Source organism: Bacillus rossius (genome assembly GCF_032445375.1).
Source record: "Bacillus rossius redtenbacheri isolate Brsri chromosome 4 unlocalized genomic scaffold, Brsri_v3 Brsri_v3_scf4_1, whole genome shotgun sequence".
Classification (NCBI taxonomy): domain Eukaryota; kingdom Metazoa; phylum Arthropoda; class Insecta; order Phasmatodea; family Bacillidae; genus Bacillus; species Bacillus rossius.
In genome coordinates this window covers 20332778-20357151 of record NW_026962010.1, presented here as the reverse complement: position 1 = coordinate 20357151, position 24374 = coordinate 20332778, and the positions used below count along the sequence as shown (strand labels likewise).

The following is a 24374-nucleotide window of genomic DNA, read 5'->3' as shown; positions in this document are numbered from 1 at the left end:
GGTTTTAAGTCGCACATTTATCACAATAGCTGGAAGTCACAGAACCTCCAAATTTACAGTGAGTCATGGATCAATATGCCATTCTTGACTGTAAAATTAGTTCACAATTTAACTTGATTGTAAGCATGTCCCCTTCATCTCACCTACCCCTAACTACTTGCCTATTGGCACATATTTGGTGCATTAGAAAAAAATATACCGTATTTACCTGTAGAAGGGTCTCCCCTGCATATGTGTCGCACCATATGTCTGTCTTCGCTAGAGTTGCATAGATACAAGTGAAGTATTCCTTTTATCAGCTTATTGACACATAAGAAATATGACTTCTTTGTCTGTTTACTACTATGGGAGGGTATGTGGTGGCTTACTTCCCCCCTCCCCCCATATTTACAACCCATCTGCTATTTTTTTTTACCCTTGTTCCCCTTTCCTCCGTTGTATTTTATTTTTTTACCCATACCTTTGCCACAGCGAGAGAAGAGGCGGCAAGCTACTCTTTATTAGTTCCGTCTATAAAAACTAGTATGCACAGTACCGCAAGGGCGGTAATAAAATGTGCACTTATAAACACCAGTGATGGCTGAAGTTTTTTCACGGTATGTTCAGCTAAAAGCGTAGGAAATCTCATTAAAAAACAATGATAGGCACAGTTACATCATGAACACCCGTCAAGATGACGCATTAATTGTGTGGGTGCCAGTTCAGTTCAAGGGACATTTACAATGAAGAGAGGGAGGGAGAACCGTCAACACTGCCACATGACTTAACACACACATATGCACACTCTTGCTCTCTCTCTCTTTCTGTGGCTGGTTTATTTTTAGATCTTCCCCTCCTCTCCTCCTCCTCGCAGCACAACAGACGCCACTTCCTTCCTGGTGCCCTGACCCGGGCGGCAGACATGGAACACGTACAATAACTGTGCTATTCTTGGAGCTTCGTGCGACTGCTTAGTTATTTGGATTAAACAATTTATACTTACTTGTGAGGTTATGTATAGTATTTACTAAAAACCAAAATAGATTAGTTATTTACACACATATTCAACTACACAGAACAATATAATTTTTAACCCAAAGAAAAAAATTTGCATAATGTTTGCAGTAAATTTTTGTACACTAATAATCTGCATAAAATATGTTATTCCATATGCGGGTAAATACTGTATATATAAACACAATGAACTATATTATTAGGTTTTGATAAAATTTGATAAAAATTGTGTGTAATGTTTATAACTATCAGTAACGTGACTCATGCTAGGTGACAACATGGGATGTTGTACCCCATACTCGGATAGCCCAATTAAATTTTCCAATTACAGTTTTTTAATTACTAATATTTACATTACTAGTAAATAATTGTACTTGAAAAAGTCCAGTCACCAATCACTGGCACTTAAAAATGTTTCTTTGCAAGTCACTCAATGTCTGTTTGCTCTCCTCACTGGAGCTAGGCTCAACAGTGGTTTGCCCCTTACCTCGCTCCTGTCCACACACACTGTCTCGCGCCACTCTGTCGCACCATTCTCGAGGGGGTGGGGGGGGGGGAGGATGTCTTTCAACCTCTTTGCTGATGTCGCAATTCCCTTCACTCACGGAACTCTCTGAACTCGCATGGAGGCAGGCGTCACTGCTTAAGTACTAGTGTACTAGTGGGTCGTCTTTCCAGAACCGACGAAAGAGGTTGTGACGAGTCGCGTCATCCCAGGCTGACCCAACGCCTGAACAGTCCAGAAGGGGGGGCGTCCATTATCGCCACACTGCGCTGCGGCCCGCGGGATTCCCAAGGTCGCTCAATGACAGATAACAGCATATAACAGCATCTGGGAAGGTCGCTGCGCGGGTTGCGGGGGGGAGGGGAGGGGGTAGTGACGACCCTTGTAATCCGGCCAGCCACTCGTGGCATGCCTTACGTCAGTGGACGGCGCGTGACGTCAGTGGCCGTGCAGGGCTGCCAGCCAGCTCCGAACCTGGCGCGTGTTGCGTGTCGCGGTCCTGTGTGCGTTTGTAACAGTATCGAGTTTTTGTATTTGAATACCCGGTACTTAGCCATATATGTTTTATCTCAATGCTTCTATACATCTCTGGTTTTCATTTTTCTACAAATTTTTTTTTTTTTGTTTTTAAATTTTCCTTTTCATTATATTCACCTACACTTTCACTAAGCTCGCCAAGTAGGAATTTCTGAGTCTCCCATAGTTTCCTCTTAGGATGGTTGTTCCTTGGCCAGCGAATAAACTAGAATAGTAATTTTTCTTTAATAATTAAAAAGCTAAATGGAATGTCGAGTTTAGACTTTGAACATGGCAAGACATCTCCTGATGGTACAGGGATATGGCATTGGAGACGGGAAGAAACGCGACAACCGTGATTTTAACTAGGTAGATTTCATCTAGAGTCCAAATCTAGGAAGTCTGAAATGTTTTCTGGTCAGACTTTGGTAGTCACGGCTCTAGTGTACAATTGCGCATTGTGATGGTCAATCTTAAGTGCCTCAAGAATTCTGCAGAACTGATACGTTCCCTGATGTCATAATTGGGGAGACATATTCTATTTTAGAAGTTTTCAGCCAATCCGAGGGAAGGCAGCAGCAATGTTCCAGACTACAGCTTCTCACTTAAGTCACAGTGGTAGACTCCTTCCTAGCTTCATTCCAGATGTCCTGAATCAACGAGGGACAGGCCCATAGGTCCAGAACTCCAAAATCTTCTGTTCTACTCCCTGAGCTAAGCAACCTAAAATTGCTCCGGAATTATGGGAAATATTTGAGGCAGATAGTAACTCCAAGACCATATTGAACTGTTATACATAGTAGGTCTAGTTCAGGTTAATACTTGGGGTTCAGTAACCTATCATGGTTTTTTAAAACTATTATGTTGCAAACTTTTCCATTATAAACTGTAAAGAATGGTGTTTTAAACAAATGCATATGCTATTGTGTTAATGACATTAATATATACTAATGTTATTAACACAATAGCATATGCATTTGTTTAAAACACCATTCTTTACTGTTTGTGTGTATATATATATATAATATATATATATTATATATATATATATATATATATATATATATATACACACACACACACATACATACATATATATATATACAGAGGAGGGGGAGGGGGGCGGGAGGGAGGGAGAGAAGTATTTTTTTTGTGAGTGTTTGTGTATGTTTGTGGAATCAAAACAACAATCAAAATTTTATTTATTGTTTTATGCTTGCTGTTGAGACCCATACAAGGCTAAGGCTTACTTAATTAATTAATAAGAGTTTGGATTAGTGTATACTTACAGCCTCTTAGCCAGACATAACACACAATTTCCCCTATTATATCAAATGGGGTGAGGAAATATATTTCATTAAATTTCTAGATGATATTTTCATTATACCATTTCTATATTCCCACCACAAAATGGACTCTGTCCATCCTTGAAATCTATTAGTACAACCCCTAAGAAGGTCCCTATTTTTAGTGCTGAGGTACCCAAAACATTTCAATGTCAATTGATGTGTGACAGCCCCGCAGTTTTCTTTGTACATGGGAGCTAAACTGTGAAAGTGAAGTGACAGAATTTTGTATTATATGTAGGGATGGTGATTTTTCGTTTTTGCGAAATAGATGCGAAAATATGCTAAATTATATTTTTTTTCCGCTATAAAATGTGAAATCTAGACTATTCCGAGATAAATGCGAAATCAAGGTAAAAAAACGTATATTCGTCTTCACTCTACACAATTTATTTACCGATTGTATTTCGTTTCAGTTCAGTATCAAAAGGAACCATCATTTTATGGCGTATTCAGCACAAGTATCTTATTGTCACGTCATTCACAACACTATTGTTCGTAAATATTGAATTAAGAATGGCCATCCGTGCCTCGCGATTGTAAACAAAGCAAAGAACAACTAGCTGGTAGAGTGTCCGTCATCTTGCATAGTACAAGTTTTCAGGCCACCATATTGCAACGTCTCTGCTTCGCCGCGCTAACAATTGAAGTCCCATTTTCTGGCTGTTTTTCACGTGAAAGCTGCGTTCTTGTGTAGTCTGTGGAAGGTGGTGTGTTTACAAATACGTGCATACTCGTGAATGTGTTGTATACTGTTATTTCTCGTGGTAAAAATGGGACGAAACGTAATTTCCATTCGCGATCTCATAAATGAATACAAAAGTGGACAGTTCTACGAAAGTGATACTAATATTTTAATGTGCAATTTATGTAATCGCCGTCTGGAGTGGAAAAAAAAAAGATGTACTTGAAAAGCACATTAAATCTGAAGGACATCAGGCTGCAAAAAAAAAAGATTCACCGAGAAATCGGATGAAGAAAAAAAGTCGGTAAAACTGCAAGCAATGGTTTCTGGCATGATCGAAAACCAAAAAAAGGTGAAAATTGAAAAAAAAAAAAAAAAAAAACGAAGAAAAAAAAAGTTTCAATAACATTATTTGTGCACTCTACATCAACTATGGCCATGAACACGGCTAAAAAATATTTATTGTAATTTTAAGTATTCAATTTATTGCATTCATAAGTGCTAAAAAGTTGTTTGGAAACCTGTTAAGATAGGTTATCTTTGTAGTTGTGCTAGATCTTTATTTCTGTGGTTGTTAATAATTAATATGTGCATTATTTAATGCTTTTTAAACATATACTTTTCTTCAGTAATGTAAAATGAGAGAATTGGCTAAATCTTGTTTTTAAAAATTCTACAAAATGCTAAATTTCAAATTCAAAATGCTAAATGTTATTATTTTAAATGCTATAAATCACCATCTCTAATTATATGTTATCAGCAAGAATGAACGTAAGTGAACATTTGTTTGTTTTGTTGTAAATTTTGTTCAGAGCACGGCATTTCCAGCATATTTATTTACTGCTTGTTTAAAAACAGCTGTTTCTCCCAGCATGTGGTCTGCATCATGCATCAAGGGCCAAGTTGTCTATTGAAAATGAGGAAATAGGTTTCAATATTTGGTGTATTATTTGTGAAAACACAACATAAATTTAACAGCAGTCAGGATAACATCACCTAATATAATCTAGTTTTCAACATGTCTTCGAATCACTAAAATATTTTTTCCTCAATTCCATACTCCATTGGTTGTATGCACAGTTAGTAATTTGTAACCCATTTAGAATAAATTTCTGGAATGTATGTCAGCATGTGTTCTTTTTTTTATGAACAGTTTCAACCGACTGGACTTGCCACCTTACGAGAGTTACCAGCAACTACGGGACAAGCTCATCAAGGCCATAGAGGGATCTCAAGGCTTTGCCGGCGTCGACTAACTGTGGTGCCAGCTTTTGTGATACTGTACTGTTATAAAAATTTTATTTCCTTGTAGAGGTGGACGGGATCTCGAAATGCGGGATAAGTGTCTGGAAATAGACCTTTCCCGAACTTCGGGAAAATAATTTTTCTCTTCATAATACCTTGGAAAAAACAATTTTTTTTTAATAGTAAAAACCTCTGGTAAACTATTTTTTATATTGCAAAAATATTTTATACTTTTGTTTTTGTCACCATCTACATCATAACAAACCACAACTTTGCACATGTATTAAACAGATAAAACATAAAGATATCACACAAAAAAACATATAAGCCCTATCTATGAAATGTAAATTCAAGTCCATAAACACTGTTAAAAATAATAACTTTGACTGAATAAAGTACTCAGTGTAATCAAACATATTATCAATTTATTTTTACTTTTGACGAATGCAATAATCTTTACCGTATATTTAGATTGTGTTCATAAATGAACTTCACAAGAGCAGCAATGAACAATGTTGCCAAACATGTGAAAATTTGAAATGATACTAACTCCATTTGTAACAAAGAAACCAAATACGCCATAAAATATTTAGGCTATAATTTCTTGTTCGATTTTCAGAAATATCAGAGTGATTTAAAGATTTTGCAGTTGATCATCATGCATGATCAATAGTAAATTACGTAAAATGAGTGTGATTCAAAAGTGGAGTGTTAAAAATGTTTATGGTCAATTTTATGAAATATTTTTTTTTTTAATTTGGCATTCCAGGCCAGGCCATAGTGGCAAAAAGTGATCCAGGTAACTTCAGCACCTATTTAGAAATTATTCAAAAAATTAACTGATAACAGGATGCTATGCACTTTTGCCCTTCTGTCCTAAAAACATGGTTCAACAGGAATGCACAGCACATAATATAAATTAAAGCTAAACATGTTCTTATGTGTCAATATTTTTTTGTGAACTGGAAAGTATTTGGACTATTAATTTGGATGTTTTATAAAGAACTTATAAATTGCACTTTTAATAGCAAATTTTTTTTTACCGTATATACCAAGTGAAATATTTCAATACTGTTACTTTCGAGCTCTATCCGATAGTGAAGTAAAAATGCCATTCCCGTCCACCTCTATTTACTTGTATTATATTGTACATATAAATATATATATATTATATCTTCCAGAAAACTTTATATATGCATTGTATACACTTTTCTGTTTTGTTTGTGGCTGTTATTTCCGTGTGCAATATTATCATCAGTTGGCAGCTCACGTGTTCCATAAGATTATCTTGTCCGATACTTATTTTATATACTCACTCAGCCGATATTTTGTTCCGTTATTTATAGACAAGTTTTTAAATTTTGTTGATTTTTCTCAATTAATCTGAGTGATCATGTATTTTGATATTTGAACCAACATAAATATGTGATATAATTGTATTTTCAGACATTCAATCATTTTTATATGAATTCTTATTTCTAGTTTTGTTTTTACAAAGGTGGTGTCATTATTTTACATTATTTAATGAAATGTTTTAGAAATGGAAACTTTTTCTTCTTCAGAAAATGAAATTGTATAGCTAAACAATCATATATCTTTACTCAAGATTACATCACAGGTGGTGTTTTTGTTTTATTTGGTTTTAATTAATCTGGAGCATTATGTAAAGTGTTTTTACCATTTAGGTGTGTTCGTTTAAAACACCATTTTGGTCAACCGAAAAATAAAATATTCACATTTGCTGCCAGTGTTGCCATTACAGCTATTGACATAATAATATTTTCCATGTACCAAGTAGGGTGGGTGAAGTGAGTTATTTTATTTTGAAATAAATGTAATTATTTTAAATTCTAAGTTTTATCAAATAATAAGATTTAAATAAAAATCAAATAATTAATAACATTAGATTTTGAACACAGAAATAAGTATGTTACATATTTACAACGGTTTCCAATTCAGTTAAAATGCAGTCATTTTTTTATGTCAAACTTAACTTTAATGGAACGCATGTCATTTTATCCTGGTCTTGTTTAACACCATAGCGAAGGTGGAAAATATCTCCAAACCCATGGTTAAGGCATCACAATCAAAGAATGCAATTTATGCATACATGATGACATTTGCTTCAATGTCAGCCGGGTTGGTAACATGTAGCAGACCACGTTTCTGTGGCCACACAGATTACATCCTTCCTATACCTTTACGTTGCAAAACTAAATCTTTCTTCTGAAGTAAGATAAGTAAAGTCAACTCTCTGATCTTGTAACTATGTTCATTCTAGTCACCACCTCAATTTTTTAGTCTAAAAAGTAAGGACTGCACAAAGGCAAATGTAATATTTGTCAAATATTTAAAATACTGGCATTAAGTTCGTGTTAGTTTGAAGTTTTGCCCACCCCCTAAGATAAACTTGGCAACTGTGGCTTGGTATATGTCATAGTCACGTAATCACTTCAGTTCAGCTAGACCAGCCAGTTGGAAGTGGTGTGATCCAAAATTATCTTGTTAAAATATTCATAATCACATTAAATCTAATTATTTATAATTTGTGAATATGTTAAAAATAAATTGTGATGTTTGTAAATGTAACTTTTAATTAGGTTTAAATAATTGCCCATTTTAAACTGTTGTTATTTTTGGGAAATTTACATATTTTTCAAAAAAAGAATAGGTGATTGAATCATAGAAGCAGAATTTTTAAGAACTTGGCTTTGTAACATTTCAACTTTGATAACATAATGTTGTATTGCAACTCTAAAAAAAAGCAACTTCAATTTAAGGGTTTGATGCTATTCGGCAGTGTTGTTTACCAGTATGTTATCATTTGTCAGTATGTTGTGGAAAGACTGATTCATGTTGGTTAGTAAGCGTTCTTCATAAACAAACTACTTTGCACCACTTATAGGCTTTGTTTATTTTTATTTCTAGCATAAACAATTAGTACAATCCTTTCTTAAGCACACAAAAGTTTTGTCATATTGTTTTAAAATATAGTGCATTGCCTAGCAAATAAATATAAGAGTTTATTATCTGTATGAAAATTTGATTGCTTTCCCAACAAGTGGAAGAGTTTGGGACTGATCTTCCACTGAAAAGTATGCTTATTGACCAAGCACCTCATAATAGAGAGTATGTAGTTATCAACTGTTCATATTTTGAAAAATAAAAATGTTTTCTTTTTACTTAAAGTGGTTGGTGAATTGTTATGTCATATAAATCTTACATTCATAATCACTAATTAGACTCCTGGTTAAAGCTGGCTGTTGAGAGATATCGCTTACTCTTTTTACATTATCTGCAGTATATGCACAGGGTGGATCCATGATGTATCTCAACAATGAAGTTACGTGCAGTGTGTGTCCATTTAAGGCCGTGCACAGTTTAACTAGCTTATGCAAGACAGCTGTGTTTCCTTTTATTTTATTGATATTTATTGTAGTTACAATTTTTAGTTTTTTACTATTGTACTTAAATTTCTCCAGTTAGGCCCCTTTTATTTGTTTCATTTTGCCCAATGGGGATGAAATTTCACACCAGATGAAATTAAAAAAAAAGATTACATGTAGTTTTATCACACATACAGTAGAACCAAATATAATAAAAGAAAACGTATGTCAGCTCTATGTTTTTCATGAGAAGTTGATAAAGCTGCTCTTATGTGGTGCGGTGTGATGAACGCTTGATTTGCAGTGCTGTAGCCAGAATAAATGGTGGTGGGCACATTGCCCAGAAGGTCATGTGATGTAACCCAGACGGGAGTGGAGTCAAGCAACCTGACATGGGTAAAAGGAAATACATAACATGTAAACATCAAATGAAAAAATATTGTAACTATTAGGAGGAAAGGCATTCACAATTACTTGGTCGCATACAATTAAAAAACTAAAGTTAAAGTTCTTTCTCTGCTAACATTGTTTATGTCAAAGTTAACATGCACGTCAAAGAAATAAGAACTTCCAGGAGGTGATCTTGTGTGTGTAGGTAAGTTACACGTAAATAAAGATACAAGGCATAAATTTTATGTTTGGTAAGTGGCGATAGCTAGTAATAGTAAATATTATGAAGTTCTACTGGGTGCGGTTCGTACTTATACTTTACTTAATTTATTTACATTCAGAACTATTTATAGAATTTTAAGGCATGTAAATGACATGAAAACCCTAATAAATAGAAACCTATTGCATTGCAGTCTATCTTGAGAAAGAAACCACACACTAAATACCATCTGTGACATCTTATTGCACCCCGTAATAAATTCCCTATTTTTCTACATTTTTTAAAGGGACTAATGTTCATAAATTGTGTTATTGATTTCACATTTCCATAAAGTTATTTGGAAATTGTGATAAAGTTGCAATGCTTCACACAAAAGAATAATTGTTTTTATTTATGGTTAGATATTTATTGCAGTTGTCACTCTTACACTTGTACAGCTTGCTGTCTGCAGTTCCCACTGACAGAAGCTGTCATCACTTGAATAAGTGATGGTATGGCGAGGCTTGGAGGTATGATCCAATGAGATCATCATCCAAATGTTTAATGGTTTGCATTCTAGCCTGTATCCAAATATGAATTTTGCTGGAGCCTAGTTATGACTGCCTCTGATCTTCACAGTCGAGTTGAATTTCCAGGACCTCCACTCCCCTCCCGTACAGGCAAGCAAATAAGCAACCTCTGGAAAAAGAATAATACATAACAATGAAGAACTTTAAATTTTTCCATAATTTTATACAAAAATCTCAAATTTAATTGCTATCATTTTAATGTGGATTTAGTATACACATTATGATACAATATATGGTGGTAATTTAAAACTGTGCAATGTCGTACTGACTGACATAGCAGGTGAGGTAAACTGGTCATGCCTGCAAGAAAAAAAAAACAGGGTGGATCGGAAAGAAGTCTCTGTCACTGCTAACAAGTCAATTTGACTCCAGTGACCACAGAAAAATATCGAAAGTTTACTTCCTCGCTCCTCTCCCATCCATCCCTGTTTAAACACCTCCCCTTCTAGAACTTTTTTAAGTAACATCACCACACTGAGGGTTCGTGGGTTTGTTTGGCTCCAGTACATTCAAAATTGGTATAATAAAGAAGTATTTACACACCGGAATCTTGCAGTCTGTTTGGGAACAGGGAAAGGCATATACGGAGTATGAGTGTATCATTTTCAACTGTGATTTCAGGAACTGAGGATACACAATTGTGAAATTATAGTTCTTATACAGAGAACTGTCAAAATTCAGTGACATGTTACACCGACTTTTAATCTTGTTCTGGCACGTGAAAAATTAAAGGCAGTGGTGGTCATAGACTTTGCAAGGCCCAAATACAGGATGTCCATTAAATATTTTCCCAGTTTCAATGGTATATTATAATAGTTTAATTTTGACTGTTTACAACAATTCACACCTACATCATATTAAAGGTAAACTAACCTAGTTTTTCTTACAAATGTTCCATATGTGCACACTTAGTAATACGGCACACATCCAACCTATAAGTCCAATTGTTCCCACACTTCGGTCAACACGTCCAAAGTAATGAAAGCTGCTTCAATATTATGTCTAAACTCAGGAAGTTCATTAGGTAGTGGTGGAATGTAGACACAATCTTTTATAAAGCCCCAAAGGGGAAAATATTGCATGGCATTATGTTAGGTGAACGTGCAGGCGAGTGAAAAAGAGATGTCATCTCGACCATTACGACCAATCCACGGGTGGGTCAGTGACACGGACGTTCAACCACTCCTGTACAAAGAGATTCCAATGGGGAGGGGCTACATCCTGTTGCCAAACAAAGTTCACAGATTCGCCCTCTACGAATTGGGGAAAGAGCCCTTCTTTTGCACTGCAAGTGAGAAAACAACAAAGCAGTATTCGCGTATGGGCTTATCTAAAACTGTTTGCGAATACGTCTCCTATGGACATACTGTATTATGTTTTTAGATGAAAATTTAATCAAATTGTGGCAGGGCTTTGGCAAGTAAACACAGTATTTTGCAACAGTATTGATGGAACTGGTCTTAAATTTACGGCATGCACTGGCGTTAAGGAAAATGTTAGCACTAGTTGCTAGCACAACAGTTTAGAAATTATGACTTATCAGTAACTTATACATACAGTATTATTTAGTTTATATTTTATGGTATTCATCTTTGTCAATTGATGTTAAAAATAACATGCAGTAACAAATTTGAATGTCAATAAGCATATAATTTTGTCTTTTACTGTGAGTAATTAACTGAATTTTTATCTGTAAGTATTTTTTTCAAGATGGCAGCTTGTATAAGATGGAAAACATTTTCAAATGATGAAAAACTAACATTTTAAAGTGTGTGAATAAGCTCTAAGTTGTTCGTGTTTCACTATTTGAGAGGTTAGATCCTGAACAATACATTTTTTCAACCCTGAACACAATTGTGAAAAATCGCAAAATCATTGAAGGAAATGCAGTCCAGTGTGGTGATAAAGTACTGTATTTTCATTAATATTTTTAACCTGTAAATGTCTGATGTTACTATGAATTGCTAATTAAAGTACTACACATGTACATATACTGTATGTATGTTTACCTATACTCTATTCAGAATGTAAATATAGTCTTTAATGTTAGTTATTTTATTTACCATGTTTTATCGCATAATCGTTGCATATTTTATACTAAAATCAAGTTTTAAAAGTAGGGATGTGACTTTTATGAGAAAAAAAAAATTTTTGTTAGGTAAAGTTATTCATAAAAACAAAATCCATTCATGGAAAGTATATTTATTTAAAAAGTAGAACAAGCCCACGCCAAACAATTTAAATTAATAAGTCATGCAACAAAAACCTATTTTCAACTTTAACTAGAAAAACATAATGTGTGACCCGAATGTGAGCCTGAACCAACGCATAAGTATCGTCGTAGTACACACTTACCACAAAAGAGTGCGGGCCATCAAATGTAGTTAACTCGACACTCAACAAAGAGTGCGCATTGCATGCGATCGGCGAAATATCTATATTCGACTACATGTGCGTGCTCTATACAGGAAGCAACATAACCAAACATGAATGATGCCAATTAGCGCTGCGACGCAGACGAATAGATAAAGGTTATAACGTTTCAAAAGTCTTCAAAAGAAAATTTACACATCAGACAACTTTGTATTTTACGTTAATTAAATAAGTAAGTGGCAATGTCCGAATAAATATTAGTTTTCTACTTTAAAATCCACCATTTTATACGGAAAAAATACCTACACAAAGCGATCGGAATCTAATAGCGGGACCAAAAACATCATGCGACGTTTACGGGAGAGGTTTTATTATCCAAATTTTGACACCCTAAAATATATATGCGACGATTATGCTATAACAAAGGGAAGATAAGCTTCAGATACTCTTAATCAATAGTTATGTGTATATCAGAGTATGTAAGGCCTATGTTAAGGTCGTATATCACTGTTCTCTGAGCAAAAATAATTAGCCATACATTTCCCTTAATTGACAATTTCCTGCATTTTCCATTTTCAGACACTTATTGAACAGTGCAAAAAAAAAAAGGGGGGGTTCTACTTTCCAAACAATCTGTATTTAGAAGGCTTAAATATCTGTCAGCACGCAAATCAAGGTGTGAATGTTCTTTCACAAATATGTATAAACATAGCCTTATCATTTTGCTAACAGTTCTAATCTATTTTAATTTTAACAACCTATTAAATTTGGTTAGCTGAACATAAAATGTTATATTGATGAACAACCACGTTTAAATGTGCTTTTACATATTCTGCTCTAAAAAAATCCTATTAAATTTTACCAAAGTTGAGTAAAAAAAAAAAAATTATTCAATTTTGAATTTTCAAAGCTTTGCTATCTCCTACTGAAAGTAAACTTGGATGTGATGTAAAAAGACTAACACATACATAAATGTATGCATAATATTTCTTGAACAGTCTATTTTGCCAACAGGTATTTTTTTTATAGAGAAACTCTTAAATTTTATTCAAAGCCAATTTCAAATGTATGTGAGCCTCTTCATGTTACAGTTGGGGATAGATTATTAAAATGCAAGCTAACTACAGTGCACATTCTGACCAGCACACACACGTTCTTGCAGGATGTTTGGACGTGTAAATAGTGTATGTTAATTTTAGTATATAGTGTTAGAGACGTGTCATTTTTTAACTTCCCAGGGTGCTTGTCAGCAGCGCCAAATTTTCAAGTTTGCTGCCTGCCAATGTGAGCAGCCCTGCAGCTTCCGGTGACGAAGCAACAATTGTTTGACCATCATGGCGGCAAGTTGTGCTATCGTGCACGCTTGCTGTCAATCGCATTGTTCACAAGTGAATTGTTATTGTTTTGTTTTATATGGATTTTACATTCTGTCTGTTATGCTTCCAGACAAAAAACAACAGGGTCTTGGCAAAACAAAGTAACTGCAAGTAAATATTGATGTTCATGATACGCACTCATGTCTGCAGACTTGCAGGCCGTGTATATCAGCGACTGCCGAGCAGTAGACACCCAGCGCATGCACAGACAGTTGGCAGCACTGCCAGCCCCAGATCCACAGCACCACTCGTTGGTCTAATGCTGCACTCAGCAGCAGGTTGTCCTGGGCAAACTTCACCCCTGCGCACATCACGAGTTTCACTTCATTAACAACACCCTCATGTCACAGTACATGTATTACAGCATTACAGCCTTCCCTGCTTATCACATAGACCAAGTAAATTATTCATAATCAACCAATTTTCCAACGAAACAAGTGATTAATTAATGCAATTTACAAAATAAGAAGGTGCTGACCAGCGCATTCAGCTAGTCACAATGTCATCTTACATTGTAATTACAATGTTCCCACTGGCTGAGGAACACTTTACGCCAACAATCTGAAAGGGTTGCTGCCTACGACGTACCTGGTTAGGTTTGTAACTGGCGTCACTGCAACGATCTTAATGGTTTCGGGAGGGGGGGGGGGGGGGGACGAATGATCAATTAGAGCAGAAATCCCCAGCATGGAATGCCTTGCAAGTGCCAACTGAGGGGTCCCTGTGTAGTTGATGGGGCTGCTAACAGGGAGGTCCTTGGCAGCGGGGACCGGATCGGAGGCAAACCGGATGGCCTTTGGGAAGAAGACTGCTGTTGGTGACGGCTCGGTCCCAAGCCTTTGTTAATACCCAGGGGACCTCATTGGGGGAGTCGCCTTCTACTGGGATAGGTCTTGGTCATGTAGGAGGAGGGCCTTACGGGCTTGGCATAGGATAGGGGGATCTCTTTCCTCCACCCTCCTGTGGGAGAACGGCACTCCACGGCCGAGGATGCTGGCTGCTGCTGGGGGGGTGGTCCTCCTCGGTGCTGGATCAGCGGCTGAACAGTTGTGTCTGAGGTTTCCCCTGGATATCCCTTTCCCCAAAAAGAGACGAGAGAGTGTGACTGATGGTGTTTCTTTATCGTCTTAACTCTAGTTCCCGCAACAGTCTCCCACTTATGTACTTGATCCTGAATCGGCTGTTTACTTCTACTCTCCTGCTTTGCCTACTGCGACGTAGTCCCTACTGCCTGTAGGAGAGGCAGTCCCAGCTTACTTGTCAGACTCTAACTCTGCGACTCACTCGTCGGAATCTAACTCTGCAACTCACTCGTGCCTGCCGCGAGTCAGCAGGCACACTCGTGCGGGCTAACCAGCATTCGCTTCTGAGTCGGGACTTGGTAGCTAGTTGGCGCGGTGAGTGAGGCTCGGCAGCAGTGGTGCCTCTAGGACACCAACTGCCTGAGCTTGCCCAAGGGCCAACCTTTTATACCCTCCCTGAGGGCCTGGGTGTGACGTCAAAAAGGGAGGAATTCCGGGAATCTCCGGCCGCTTCCAGCTACTCCAGCCGGCAGTAGTGCCATGCGCACTCGGCTGGCCTTGTGGGAGAGGGGGTAGGCGGGGGTAAGCGGAAGAAGTGGCCGGTCAGGAAGGCTCAGATCGCTTCGTCAGTGCTTGGCGTGGTTGCCCCAGGCAAATAGACACAGGCGTGGTCGCCCTGGCCCTTGGGAAGAAATGTACGGGATTTTTGTATCAGATTTTGATGACATGGATGCTGCTAGGAAGAACAAAGCAGATACATTCCAATTTCTGTATGTGTATTTTAAAGAAAAACAGGTAATTGTTTCTTCTTGAGTATGCAGTTTTATTTTAACATAAAATATTAAAATATTGAAAGGAATTTGATGTGGCCGTGATGCAAAGCTGCATAATTATGAAAAAAAAAACTATATTTGCTTTTGATAATATTGATATAACTTTGAGGAACACTGTTCCCAGGAGCAATTGTTCTGTGTAACATATCCAATTGTATTTTAACGTAAAAAAATGTAATAAAGTATGCACAGTTGGGTTTGTAATCTGAAACTGTACAATTACCGGAATACTTTTGATTTTAAAAATTTGAATAATAAAATATTGATATAAGATGGATACACAATAAGGGACGATTAAAATCAATACTTATTTAGAGGTACAGTATTCTGAAAAAATTAAAACTGTGATATTCATAAAAGAATTCATACCACTATGTTTTATTAACCAAACATGTTCACTGATTAATAAAAATAAAAAAAATCATGCATGGCTAGTTGTAACTGAGGTTAGCACTCAGCAAACACAAAACTAGCATCGTTTCAATAACGCAACAGGTGGCGCAGTGTGGCCGAGCGGCTCTGCTTATCTCGGCCGTCTGCGGCGGCCAGCACATGTATTTAAGAAGGGCTTCAAGATTATAGATGTGCGCGGCACATCACGCATCAACAAGATTGTGGCTTCAAGACCTTACCAGAAGTGACTTCCCAAAGGAGAAAACCATTCTCAAGAAGAAAAAATTACCAATAGTTTGAACTCTACATGAAACTTAAACAAATATATCTAAAAGGTCTACAATTTAGCAAAAAGTGCACGTATGTTGAGCAAATAATTACAAATGACTAATGCTAGGGGAAAAAATTATAAAATTACAGCATTAGACAATATTAAAACTGACCAAAATTAAGAAATTGCAAAACAAAATAATATTATAGAAACCAAATAAGTGCGGTCCTAATACCAACATAATTAAAAACATTTTAACAAATCAGTTATGGAATTCCTAGCAGCTCGAAAATATAAATTCACATCCTTTTAACTACATAAAGATAAAACTTTTAAAAACATTTTGTTAAAAATAATTGCTCACTAAAAATAGAGAAAACAAACTTATGTATTTTACTATTATAGCAATACTAAAAGAAGATTAAATAAATACAGTTTTTAGAACCATAAATTACCTAAGCCCATGTTTTAAAATTGTTATGTCTTCACAAAATAAAAAAAAATTAAAATGAAATAAAAAAAATTGTAATTGCAATAGCAGTTCGGTTTGATTCGGTTTGGTTCAGTTCATACATTTAATTTTTTTTTTGCAATTTTATTTTGATTTGGCATGTTTTAAGATATTACTTAGAAGATAATTTTTCATCTTGCCTGGTCCATAATATGTTGGCTAGTGTGACAGGTCATTACTAATCATAAGGTGGCCTACATTGAAGTACAAATTAAAGAAGATTTTTATGCTACAGCCTGTACAGTAATTTATGAAAGAAGAGGGAGCTGCATGCTTTTGACCACATTTCATCTGGATACGCTGCTGTATATAATTCTTATGAAGCCCAGACTGCTTCGGTGCAGCACTTGCCAGTAATTTGAGCGGCGTGAGCGGTAGCGTTGTTCCACTCCCGGCTGGTGGCCACTGCCGCAGTGTCAGCATGCGCACAGATCTCGAGCTGCGTCGCCACGAGCGAGTTGTCGTCCCCTCCCGTGACCAGCAGGTAGCGGTCGTCCCCGAGGGACGTCCAGTCGCAGGCGTTGACGCCCGAGTGGTGCGGCCGGGCGGTCGATACGGGCACCAGCTCGCAGGCGGGACTCCCGGCCGGGGTCAGGTCCCAGAACGCTGCGGTACCATCGGTGGCCAGGCTCAGCACCACTCGCCGGCCACGGCAGGGAGGCAGGGCTGCCACCTTCAGCACGCAGCACCGGTGGAAGCCGGAGCTGGCGGCCAATCGCAGCCGCTGGCTCGACGGCTCAAACACCAGCAGCCTGTGAATAGCCGCGCAACACGTTCTGTTACCAACGCGTACAGGCAGATTCATTCTGTAGCAAAGTAGACCTGGTGTACATGCACATTTGCTTAGCTCCACATTTATCAACATGCAGTGAATGATCCTGAGCCAATAATAAACAGAGAAAAGAAGCACTGACCCAATCACAAGCAACAAAACATGATGGAATGAAGTGGCATTCACTCTGAACATGGTTTTCCGTAATTTTCTGAAATCACTCCATATAAATGTTGAGATGTTTCCTCACTATAAGCCATTGCAAATTTATGTTCAAATGTCCCTGGTATATTCGTGTGTTACTATCTCTCTCTAAAGACTTCTCTGCCATTGAGACGTTAAGCCCAAATGAAACACGTAAACATGGAAGAGAATGTATGAGCTATGCTGTGTACGAAAGTGGCACGGCACCGCACACCTGACGAAGGAGTCGGAGCAGGCTGCGAACACGGCCAGTGGCGACCCCGCCTGCGGTTGTGGCTGCACCGGGAAGCAGCAGACGTCCATGTAGCGAGTCTCTGGGTCTGCCTGCAGCTCCTGGGTTGCTCTCTTGAGGCCCGGTCGCAGCATGTGGCTCGTCACTTCCTCGCAGCTCACGCGCGGAACTGCGTCTGCAACACAGGGGCTGCTGTGACGTCTTCAAGCAAGCTGCCAGACCGCTAACATGCTTCCGAGACCGGCGAGAGTGCAACCTATAATCTAGAGGCTACAATAATGTACAAATACTCATTGCTTTCTGATGAGAATCATTATCCCTTGTATTAGTATTATGAAGCAAAGGATGTTAACATTTACAACAATTATTAATACAGATCCTGTTATAATGTTTTTCAAGGGGGCATACAAAAAAAAACATTATAAGCAGGAAAACACTATATGTATCATGTAGGTAAACAATAATAATAAATAGTATGTGTATCAAACTTGTATGAAGAAACTAGAGACAGTTTCGTTGCCATGTGCAATAGCAGCCTTGCAAATTAGTTCCAGGGCTTTGTAAAATTTTATTTAGCTAATATAATGATGGGGGTGGGAAGAAAAGCATAACAATATTGTTTAGTTTTCTGTCCTTGTGGAATTACATAAAGTACATATCAAATTCACACATATTTCATAACAATTCCCACTACTGATGAAATTCCTTGCAGTGAGCTCAATAGTCACTATTACCACGTCATTTCATCTTCTTCATTTTGCTACATATTTGCAAAATTCAGCATGTAGAACATGGGTCAAAAATTAATAAAAATAATATTTACAGAGTTTTATCGCATAATGTTGTACATCTTATACTAAAATCAAGTTTTTAAAAGTTTGGGTGCAATTTTTATGTGAAAAAAGCATTTTTGTTAGGTAAAGTTATTCATAAAAACAAAACCTACTCATGGAAAGTAAGTTTATTTAAAAAGAAGAGTATACAAAAGCATGCCAAATAATTTAAGTTAATAAGCAATGCAACAAAAACATTTTGTTCAACTTAAAATAGAAAAAACCAATCGTGAGCCGAAACTAACACATAACTATTGTCATAGTATGTATATACTTCCCACGAAAGAGTGCAGGTTATTAAATGTAATTAACTCGTCACTAGACAGAGTATGCGCGTTCCGAGCAATCAGCAAGCCATCGATATCGATATTCAACTACGTGGGCACGTTCTACATGGAAATCAACATAACCAAACATGAATGATGCCAACTAGCGCTGGCTACATTTTTATAAGCAGTACACAACAGCAACGAAGACAAACAGATAAAGGTCATAAAGTTTGAAAAGTCTTTAAAAGAAAATTTACACATCAGACAACTTTGTATTTCTGTTTCAACACCTTAAGCATGAATGTTTATTGACTATATTGAATTACAAGTGACTAGTCATATAACTTAAACCTGTTTTATATCATGTTATGTCTCCACAACAACCATGAACCATGTATATTGGCTTCTACGAATTAGTAAAATATGAGTGTAACATCTATTCAAAAGCAGGTGAAACATCCTAATTGATGACCAAATCATCCCTGAAATAATTGAGAAATGGTTTATAAACGAACAAAGTTGGCACCTCCAGATTTGAAGGTAGGATTTTTGTACACCGGTAAGAAAGGTGACATGAACGGAATAAATCACACTCTAGTAAAATTAGATGTCACTTTTATGACGGATTCTTCAGCAAACAATCAGAGTAACAAACTGCTGAGTATTGTGATTTGACAAACAGAACAAACACTGATTCATGTAGCACCAGACCAGCTAATATAATGTATCGAGTATCGATGACAAAACTAACCAAACAAAGTGTGTATGTCAGCTGAAGCAGAGTGGGGGTGACAAACCTGTGGCCTCGGGCACGGACAGCCTCCAGACGCGCACCTCGGCGCGACCGCCGGCCGAGAAGAGGAGCGAGGTGCGGTCGGACTCCCGCCACGACGCCAGGGCCCTCACGCTGGAGATGTGACCGTGGAGCACCGCCAGCGAGGTGAGGGCGGAACAACCCCGCAGCGGGGTGACCCTCAGGGTGGTGTCCTCCCCCGCCGAGACCAGCAGGGCGTGTGGCCCGGGCAGGAGCAGCGCGGCGTTCAGCTCCTTCGCGTGCAGGCCTGCCTGCAGCAAGCACTACCGACCGTCAGCACAACTCCGTACCTCGTACCACCTCCAGTACACACATCACTACATCAGTCCTCTGTATTCACCATGGCAATATCATCTCAACACTGCTAACAAAATTATTCAAATGCTGATGTTAAATGTATTGTGAGCTTAACTGAAAATTTAATTTTTGTGGGGTAAATACATGTTAAAATTATTTTACGTAATATTCAAGATTATAACATATATGAAAAAGAAATAGAAACAGGATGTTAAGTTTCTGTCTGTATGGAAAAATTGAGAAACAAGTAAAGTAAAACCTTTTTGTTGCGACCCCATTTATTGCGACCACCTCTCTATTACAACCCAATTTCGAGGAACCGTGAAAAAATTGCTGAAAATCCGAAGAAAATCGGACAGAAAATAAGTTTCTTATGGTGAGTGGCGTGTTACTGCGTTTCTCTTGCCGAGTGCTGTACTGCCGTAGGCAGCGCATATCTAAAAATAGATACCACTTCCTGTCGACTGCTGTCAGCGCTTAACAACCCCCATTGCTTAACAACCCCCATTCCACGTCCCTTTGCCGGTAGGGTGCAGATAAAGGTTTTTGTGGCAACGTGTTTACGTTTAGCTTTTTGCAAGTGTCTAGTGTGGTACGCAGTTAAGGCAAAGCTACCTGCTGGATTTCTCTTTATTTTGATTACTATCGGTTGACAATGTTTGCTTAGTTTTTGAAGTCTGAAAGCGAAAAATATTTACGTAAAAGTATCAACGTTGCCCTGCACATGTTAAATTTTTTACTTCAACATGGCAGCATGGTTGCTCGTCTACGTTGGAAGTGAAAGATATTATTTAACAATTGGAGAGAAAAGTTACGTTAATGTTGTATTTATGAAATAAACGCTGTTATATTGAAATGAGTTTCAAATGTTTTCCCGAAAGTACAAAAAGCCATTTTTGTTAGTATAGTGTTGGGGAATAAATATAGGTGATTGCGGTTGTAATCTAACCTTAAAATAATTTACTGCATTTTTATATAAGTATTAGTGCTAGGTGAGTTGCGTGAACACTGTTAGCTTACTGGCTGGAAAATACACATTTGTGGCAAGAATAAATTTATGTTAATCTAATTAACATCCACATTATCAACAGTTCTTACAAACCTACCATTCTAAATATGATACAATTTCTTATTTGGTACAATTCCTCCTAACAGCTTGAGAATCGACGGTTCAATTCCAGGTAGAATCAAAGCACAGAAGAATCGACATGTCCATCCCTATTAAAGACTCTTTATTTGCTACTCAAAATTTGTACAGCTATCGAAATGTTTACTATTTTATGTTTATTTAAATAAAAGAAAAGGTTAGTGTGATTTCTGCTGTTGCTAATTATATGCTAATAATTATATTAGGTTTGTAATTTGTTCATTTTAGCGATAAAGTACATAGATTCTTTAATTATTGGCGTACCCTAATTATTTTGTAGCGTGCCACCACTGGCACGCGTGTCATTCGTTCGCCATCCGTGCCCGACAAACTTAAAGGCTTTTTCAAGTAGCATGACCAATATGATTTCAGTGTTGTTGAGTATGTGACATTGCTGCACACCTTCCCAACACTGCCAACCTACTGGAAACAACTTAACCTTTAACCAATTGGCAAGCGATGTGTTGCTTCCCTAACAAGCCGGCCGCTCCCAGCCCATTCCATAGGGTCCGGTGTGACGCAACACACTCTCCATGCATCTGTGCAGTTTAACCAAGCCATTATGCAGGTGCACTTGAAGGTGAAACATGTACACAAGCAGCAGGCATATATTAACAAGGACATTGCCACCTCCCACGACCTCAGTGGCTGTGTGGTTGGTGCAGAGAAAACCAGACCTGCTTTACCACTACATAGCAACCACTGTACATAGACAATTTAATTCTCACATCAAATTTTCCATCATGTAATCCATAAGAATTAAACTCCATTAAATACCGTATTTACTCGTGTATAGCGCGCACCACGATTTTTGCAACACATTCCAAAGAAAAAAAATTAAATTTTTTTTTCCCATAAATAAAGTTTACTAACATTTTGTGGTATTTATGAAACAAATGATTATTTAAATTTATGTGTGGTGATGTGTCAGGAAAATACTTAAATTAAATACTCTTCCACCTGAAAGCGAAACTTTTGTGGAATACTGTACCATCTGAAATGACACGAGCAAGCTAAACTCTGCTGTGTAGACGGAAGATAATTAAGCGCTGTATCGTCACAACTGGTACTCGGGCGGGAGGGAGGGAGGCAGGCAGGAACGGGACTATGACCATCAAGTATGCTTGACAGTTGACAGGACTAAACACCACCACTCCCTTCACTGTTGCTAAGCTGGCGTGGAGGACTAGATGACTCACAGGTAGCTGCTAGGACGAGGAAGCAAGGAAGTGGGCGGGGGACTGGTGACAACATTCTCTCTCCCTCTCTCTCTCTCTCTCTCTTTTTTACTAGCTCCTGTGCTGGCTTTTTGTAGAGGGGGGAGGTCTAAAAATAAACAAGGTGCGTATGTGTGTGTGTGTGTGTGTGAACGTGTGCGTGCGAGAGACCAGGTTGTGAGTCTGTGTGTGTGTGTGTGTGTGTGTGTGTGTGTGAAAGAGATGCCTCGTCGCTTGTGCGTATGTGTGGGGGCTGGCCAGAAACGCCACCCATCACCCGGCAGTTAACGACTACCACTCCTCCTCCCCGCCCCTTCTCACTAACTTTTTTTTTCCGTGTATAGCGCGCATCCTTGATTTTTTCCTTTACTTGAGGGGAAAAAAGGGCGCGCTATACACGAGTATATACAGTATTTTGCAGATAAAACATCAAAAATAATTTCAGGTTTAGTCTTCAAGTAAAACTGAACGAAAATTGGAAAGGAAATAAAATATAAAGGTGATAGGTGCATGTTTAATACTACATGATAAACCTCACTTCAATGAAATCTTTTAAAAAACAAGGATGTACTACTCTCCCATGCAAAGAGTAGCCCAACGAACACTCGACACTAGCCTGCAAGGACGGCCTGACGAGCCGGTCGATGTGGGATACGCTCCGATGGACCTGCGATGCCTTCACGAACAACAGGACCAGCTCGTCCCCCACCAGACGGAAGTCCCAAGAGCGATGACCGCCCCCGCAGGTCACCTCCAGGACGGCCTGCCCCTCCGCGGGGCTCCACACCATCAGCTGCCGCTGCCGTCACCATCATTGTCATTGTCAGGGTGCATTTCCACTCTTCTTTGAGTGCCTCTCACGTATATCAGGTCTGACGAGTTCCAGACACTGGGCTTAGCGCTATAAAATTACATGCCAAAAATTTGGCCACCTTTATTTGATTAATGAATTAATTTGCTGTGCCGTGCTGTTCACGTGTACACGTCCATGAAATTGTCAACTACGTCTTCAAAAGTGTCAAATTTTTGTTACAAGATACATTATTTGCTGATTTGTTAATTGCTGTGCATATGTATTTAGAAAATTGTAATTTGAAACACCTGTATTCGACGCTGTAGACACACCAACTACCAGGTGACTGTGGGCTGCTGCCTCACCTCTGAGAACCCCAGCACCAGCAGCGAGTCGCGGTAGACCACGGTCCCCGCACACCACTCCATGGGCAGCTTGTCCGCGTGCAGGTACCGGAGGGAGTCCCCCTCTAGCTGGAACCTCCGCATCGTCCTGTCCCGACCCGTGGACCACAGGCTGCCGTCCCGCGCGCCCAGCGAGCACACGCCCAGGTGGCCGTGCAGTCTCGAGAAGCTCTGCGTCTGCCACACGCGCCCACATCGTCAGCACTGGCCTTCGCCGCGGGCCACACTAGGTTTCACATATATATATAATGGTAAAAATATAAGTTTCCACATGCCTCCAATATTCTACAAAACACATTATACTTATTGTATTGTGATGTTACCTGCTAAAATCAGAATATAAAACAAAAATGCTTAATCTCAATCAATTCAAAACTTAAGGCTTCCTTTTAGTTTATTCCTTTTAATCCCTGCTTTCAATTTACAGTTACCTTTTGGTCCAACACAATTTTGGTGTCCGGTTTTGCCAGTCACTCTTGGTCATCTGCGAGCAAAGTTAATTTTCATTGTTTTACACACATTGAAAGTTAACCAAATCATAAAGAAAGTGTCGAGAAAGTGGAGTAACAAGAGCCCATAATTTTCTGAAAGAAGAATAAAACTGTAGCATTATAAAAAAGGCACCAAAATGTAATTTTAAAATATTTCATAAACAGCATAACTATTTGAAATATCAGCAGCTTAAAGTAATTTTTTACAGCTGATTATGCATGGAATATTGGTTCAATTTGAATCAAGTTTACAAATACATTGGTTGA

The 24374-nt window shown here is 38.2% G+C and overlaps 2 protein-coding genes across 13 annotated transcripts in view; one reads left to right on the top strand and one right to left on the bottom strand.

Annotated features, from left to right (window-relative positions):
* LOC134541577 (E3 ubiquitin-protein ligase Nedd-4) overlaps window positions 1-8478 on the top strand; it is a 122924-nt gene extending 114446 nt beyond the window's left edge. For all 12 annotated transcript variants that reach the window (XM_063385103.1, XM_063385093.1, XM_063385100.1 and 9 more), the window contains one exon: window positions 5199-8478. In XM_063385103.1, coding sequence (XP_063241173.1) covers window positions 5199-5301 — 103 coding nt within the window. In that variant the 3' untranslated portion in view covers window positions 5302-8478. The remainder of the gene's footprint in view (window positions 1-5198) is intronic.
* A 1192-nt stretch (window positions 8479-9670) lies between these two features.
* The window catches only part of LOC134541579 (tRNA (34-2'-O)-methyltransferase regulator WDR6), a 46709-nt gene continuing 32005 nt past the window's right edge, over window positions 9671-24374 (bottom strand). Inside the window, exons 10-16 of the mRNA XM_063385106.1 lie at window positions 23578-23793; window positions 23032-23218; window positions 19742-20005; window positions 17825-18017; window positions 16986-17386; window positions 13743-13905; window positions 9671-9964 (exon numbers count right to left, since the gene is read on the bottom strand). Of these exons, the coding sequence (XP_063241176.1) occupies window positions 9880-9964; window positions 13743-13905; window positions 16986-17386; window positions 17825-18017; window positions 19742-20005; window positions 23032-23218; window positions 23578-23793 (1509 nt within the window). The 3' untranslated portion in view covers window positions 9671-9879. The remainder of the gene's footprint in view (window positions 9965-13742; window positions 13906-16985; window positions 17387-17824; window positions 18018-19741; window positions 20006-23031; window positions 23219-23577; window positions 23794-24374) is intronic.